This window comes from Eimeria mitis, genomic scaffold (genome assembly GCF_000499745.2).
Source record: "Eimeria mitis Houghton genomic scaffold, Emh_scaff1545, whole genome shotgun sequence".
In the NCBI taxonomy this organism is placed as follows: Eukaryota; Apicomplexa; class Conoidasida; order Eucoccidiorida; family Eimeriidae; genus Eimeria; species Eimeria mitis.
In genome coordinates this window covers 3,424-8,266 of record NW_013569722.1, presented here as the reverse complement: position 1 = coordinate 8,266, position 4,843 = coordinate 3,424, and the positions used below count along the sequence as shown (strand labels likewise).

The 4,843-nt window shown below is 59.4% G+C and overlaps 1 protein-coding gene across 1 annotated transcript in view; it reads right to left on the bottom strand.

The window, feature by feature from the left end:
- Window positions 1-1,443: 1,443 nt before the first annotated feature.
- EMH_0039220 (uncharacterized protein) overlaps window positions 1,444-4,843 on the bottom strand; it is a gene marked incomplete at both ends in the record, with an annotated part of 5,836 nt that continues 2,436 nt past the window's right edge. The window contains 3 exon segments of the mRNA XM_013495370.1: window positions 1,444-1,637; window positions 1,641-2,271; window positions 2,937-4,799. Of these exon segments, the coding sequence (XP_013350824.1) occupies window positions 1,444-1,637; window positions 1,641-2,271; window positions 2,937-4,799 (2,688 nt within the window).

Here is a 4,843-nt window from a genome sequence, read left to right as displayed (position 1 = left end):
TTGTAGGATCTTCCACCGCTGCTGCAGTTCACAGGGCCTCCATGGGGCCTCCCCTTCTGAAGGGGACCGCAGCTGCAGCGCTGCATGCATTAGCTGTATTCAGCTGCTGCTGCTGCTGCTGCTGCTGCTGCTGCTGCAGACACCGCTGCAGCAGCAGCAGCAGGTATCGTCGCCGCAGTAGCATACATCGTTACTGCAACACCAGACGTCGCTGCTGCAGCAGCAAGCGTCACGGGAGAGGTGTAGAGGCTGCTGCTGCTGCTGCTTCTGCTGCTGCTGCTGCTGCTGCTGCTGCTGCTGCTTGGGGCCCTGCTGAAGGCAGAGAGCGCAGCAGCAGTTGTCTTCTGGCTGCTACATTTGCTGTTACCTCTAAAAAGGAAGCAACAGCTGCAGCAGGAGCTGCTGCTGCAGCTGCTGCTGCAACAGCTGCTGCAGCAGCAGCAGCTGCCGCAACAGCTCCTGCTGCAGCAGCTAGTGCAACGGCTGCTGCAGCAGCTGCCACCTCCACTTCTGCGTCCAGGGGGGCCTCAGGGGGCCTCGGTGGTCCTCCTTTCGCCCCCCACCCCCCACTCCTTCAGCTGTATCCAAGGCATGCAGCTAGCTAGCTAGCTAGCTAGCTGGCTAGCTAGGTAGGTAGCTAGGTAGCTAGATAGGTAGGTGGTGAGCTAGGTGGCCAGCTAGCTGGCTAGCTAGCTAGCTAGCTAGCCAGCTAGCTAGTCAGTTAGCTGAGGAGCCATCTAGCAACATCGCTCGCTCGCTAGCTAGCTAGCCACGCATATAGCTAGCTAGCTAGCCACGCATATATGTAGCTAGCTAGCTAGCTAGCTAGGTGTTTTCGCTGTATTTGTCTAGCTGGCAACAGCAGCAGCAGCAGCAGCAGCAGCGTTATCTCCTGCACTATAAAGAAGAAATAAATAAATTAAAAAACAAACAAAAACAAGAAACACGAAGCAGCATCTCCTGCCCCCCAGTCTCTACATCTTATCTTTATGGGGGCCCCCCTGCTGCATCTAGCAGCCTTGGGGGGGCCCCCCTGCTGCAGCTAGCAGCAGCAAGTGCCTCGATGGGGGCCCCCCTGCTGCAGCTAACAGCAGCAAATGTCTTAAGGGGGGCCCCCCTGCTGCAGCTAGGGGCAGCCACCTCTCTGCTGCAGTTGGGGGTTCTACAGCCTCAGGTATGGGGGCCCCCCTGCTGCACTGTGTGGGGCCCCCTGCTGCAGCAGCTATGCAATGTGTGGGGCCCCTCTGCTGCTGCTGCTGCTGCTGCAGCTGCTGCTGCAGCTACTGCTGCTGCTGCTGCAGTGTGAAGTCCCTCTTTTGCCGCTGCAGCTGCACTATGCGTTCGCTCTCTCGCTGCAGCTGCAGTGTGTCGCCCGCATGCTGCAACAGCAGCAGCAGCAGCAACAGCAGCAGCAGGAGCAGCAGCAGCAGCAGCAGCAAGTGTTTATGTGTGTAGGGCCCAGACAGCGATGATCTCAGCAGGTAGAGACCAATACAGCAGCACGTTGCCTTCTTTGTTTTGTATTAAGCAAGAGGCGTTGTCTGCGTTGTTATATATTTCTGTTTCTTCTATCTCTGCATCAGGGGGCCCCTCTGTAGCTAGCTGGGGGCCCCCAGGGGGGGGGGGGGGGGCCCCCCNGGGGGGGGGGGGCCCCCACGTGCTGCTGCTGCGGGGGGGAGAAGCAGAGCGCTGCGAGTACCAGGAAGGAGACAGAAGAGAGACAGAAGAAATTAAACTGTCTCCTCTGTTTCCTTGTCTTGGACTGGTGGGGTTGTTGTTATTGTTTGTGTTGTTGCTGCTGCTGCCGTTGCTGCTGTTGCTGCTGCTGCTGCTGCTGCTGCTGCTGCTGCTGCTGTCGCGACGCACAGGACGCTCACCAAAACCCCCCACCTTCAGCAGCAACGGCTGCAGCAAAGATGAACAGTCAGGGGGGCCCCCGGGGGCCCCCCAAGACCCATCCCCCCAGTCCCACTCGTTATACCGCTGCTGCTGCTGCTGCTGCTGCTGCTGTTGCTGCTGCTGCTGCTGCTGCAGCAAACCCTGCATGCTGCTGCTTCCCCTATCAGCAACATAACGCCACACCGTCACGCCCCCTCTGCCTTTGTGCCCTAGGCCCCTACCCTTCAGGGGGGCCCCCCAGCTGCTGCTGCTGGGGGCCCCCCAGCTGCTGCGGTTGGGGGCCCCCCCGTGGGGCCCCCCCCCCGAGGGCCTCCTCCAGCTATGGGAGAGCAGCAGGTCTCCGTTAAGGCGGCTCCATAGCATCGATGTTACCTGCATACAAATATATAAATATATAAATATAGAAATATATAAATATATAAATATAAATAAATAAATATATTTATGTATATATATATATATATATATATGTGATAAACTGTCTCCTTTTCATCTCATCTGTCTCCTTCTGTCTCCCTCTCCTACTCCTCTACCCTTCGCTGGCTGTCTCTTCTCAACCCATACAGCCCTGTCGCTGCCCTGGGGGGCCCCCCTGGGGGCCCCCACGGGGGCCCCCGGGGGGGCCCCCAAGGCAGGGGCCCCCAAGGAAGGGGGCCCCCACGGGGGCCCCCAGCGAGGGGCCCCACACCCAAGTACGGTTTAAGATAGCAGCTCAGGGGCCCCCAAAGAGGTAAGAAAGAAGAGACAAAAGAAAGAGAAGAGAGACAGAATATAGAGGAGACAGAAGAGAGACAATAGAGAGAAGAGACACAAGAAAGGGGCAGAAGAGACAGAAAAAAAGGAGACAGAGAAAGGAGACAGAAAAGAAAGGAGATAGAGAAAAAAGGAGACAGAAAGAAAGGAGACGGAGAAAAAGGAGACAAAAAAAAAAGAAAAAGGAGATAGAGAAAAGGAGACAGAGAAAAAGGAGACAGAGAAAAGGAGACAAAAATAAAAAAGAAAAAAAAAAGGAGACAGAGAAAAAGGAGACAACTCACGAGGCCGTCCATATAAATATCGAGCAAAGGTGTGGGGCCCAGCCGATCCCCATCTCTTATCCAGGCTTTCAGCCTGCTGCCTCCTCCTCCCCCTCCTGCTGCTGCTGCTGCTGCAGCAGCAGCAGCAGCAGCAGCAGCAGCAGGTGCACCTGCTGCAGCACGTGCTGCTGTGTCTCCCGAAGACAGCAGCAACCTCTCGTCATGCATGCACACAGACAAACACCTCACTCTCCCCCCATGGGCCCCCGCAACGACGGAGCAGACGCCGAGCTGCCAGGACCCACACACAGCAACATGGGGGCCCCCCTGGGGGCCCCCCAGGGGGCCCCCCTGCGGGCCCCCTGCGGGGTCCCCCACACCGGGGGCCCCCACGCCTCGGGGGGCCCCTATACCCTGGGGGGCCCCCAGGGCCCCTGTAGGGTTTATAGGCTGAGCTAAGCTGCCTGCTGCTCCCTGCGGTAGATACAGAAGCATCTGCGGGCCCCCATAGTGAGGTAAGAAAGACTGCAGCAGACGCAGGGGGGCCCCCCTGCTGCTGCGGGTACGGGGGCCCATGGGGGCCCCCTTGGGTATCGATCCCGATCCCAGGGGATCGGGATCGATGCTGCTAACAGCTGTGCTATCAAGTGTGCACGTTGAAGCAGCAGACTGCTGCTGCTGCTGCTGCTGCTGCTGCTGTGGCTGTTGCTGCTGCTGCTGCTGCTGCTGCTGCTGCTGCTGTGCTGCTCCCCCCGCGTCTCTGCCTAGCGGGGTGTCAGGGGGAGAAGCACTGGAGGGCTGCGTGGAGGCCTCGCTGATTGTCTTAAGAGACGAAGCAACTCGGAGCGGGGGCCCCCCTGTCTCTGTGGGGGGCCCCCCTGTCTCCTTGGGGGGCCCCCCGGGGGCCCCCAGCCCGTCTGCTGGGGGCCCAACCAGGTCGAGACAGTGAGAGGGGGGCCCCTGCACAGCTGCATGCAGAGGGGCCCCCCTCTCGGAGGCCCCCGTCAAGCCCTCACACGAGGCTTGTCCTCCTGCTGCTGCTGCTGCTGGTGCTGCTGCAGCAGCAGCAGCAGCAGCAGCAGCAGCAGCAGCAGCAGCAGCAGCACGGCGATACTGCCTGAGAGCCTCAAGAGACCAGACGAGGAGGGCCCCCTCTCTGCTGCCTACGATAAGGTTGTCTCCCGCGGGGCCCCAAACTAAACAAGAAGGAGAATGCAGCAAGGAGACAGAAACAGCAGCAGCAGCAGCAGCAGCAGCAGCAGCAGCAGCAGGAGTTTTAGTTTGTTTGTCTCCTTTATAAACAGACAGCAGCAAATCCATGCGGCTATGCATGCACGGAGAAGAGGTGGAAAGGGGGCAGCAAAAGAGAAAAGAATGAAGGTGCTGCATCGTCACACCACCACCTGCTGCTGCTGCTGCTGCTGCTGTTGCTGCTGCTGCTGTTGCTGCTGCTGCTGCTGCAGCGGGGTGTATCTCCACCTGCCACAGCTCCACTCTCCCGTCTGCATGCGCTGCAGCAAGCAGCAGCTCCTTTGGGTGCCAGGCAACAGCAGAAACTTCAGGGGCCCCCTTGAGGCCCTCCCAGCAGCAGCAGTGGGTACAGTGCTGCTCCTGCTGCTGCTGCTGCTGCTGCTGCTGCTGCTGTGAGTGCAGCGAAGCTAAGGCCTCCAGCAGCGTGCTGCGTTGCTCTGTGCCGCAGGGAGAGAGCCCGGGTGTATGCGCAGCAGCAGCAGCAACACAATATGCAGCAGCATGGGGGCCCCCCCCCTCAGCATCAGGGGGGCCCCCCTGATGGGGGGCCCCCATTGCTGCTGGCAGCAGCCACAGCTGCAGGGTACCGGAAGAGAAACCCAGAGCTAAGAGAGATTCATCAGCAGCAGCAAACTGAAGACAAGTAACAACCTGCGTTGTGTCTGTTGGGGGAGACA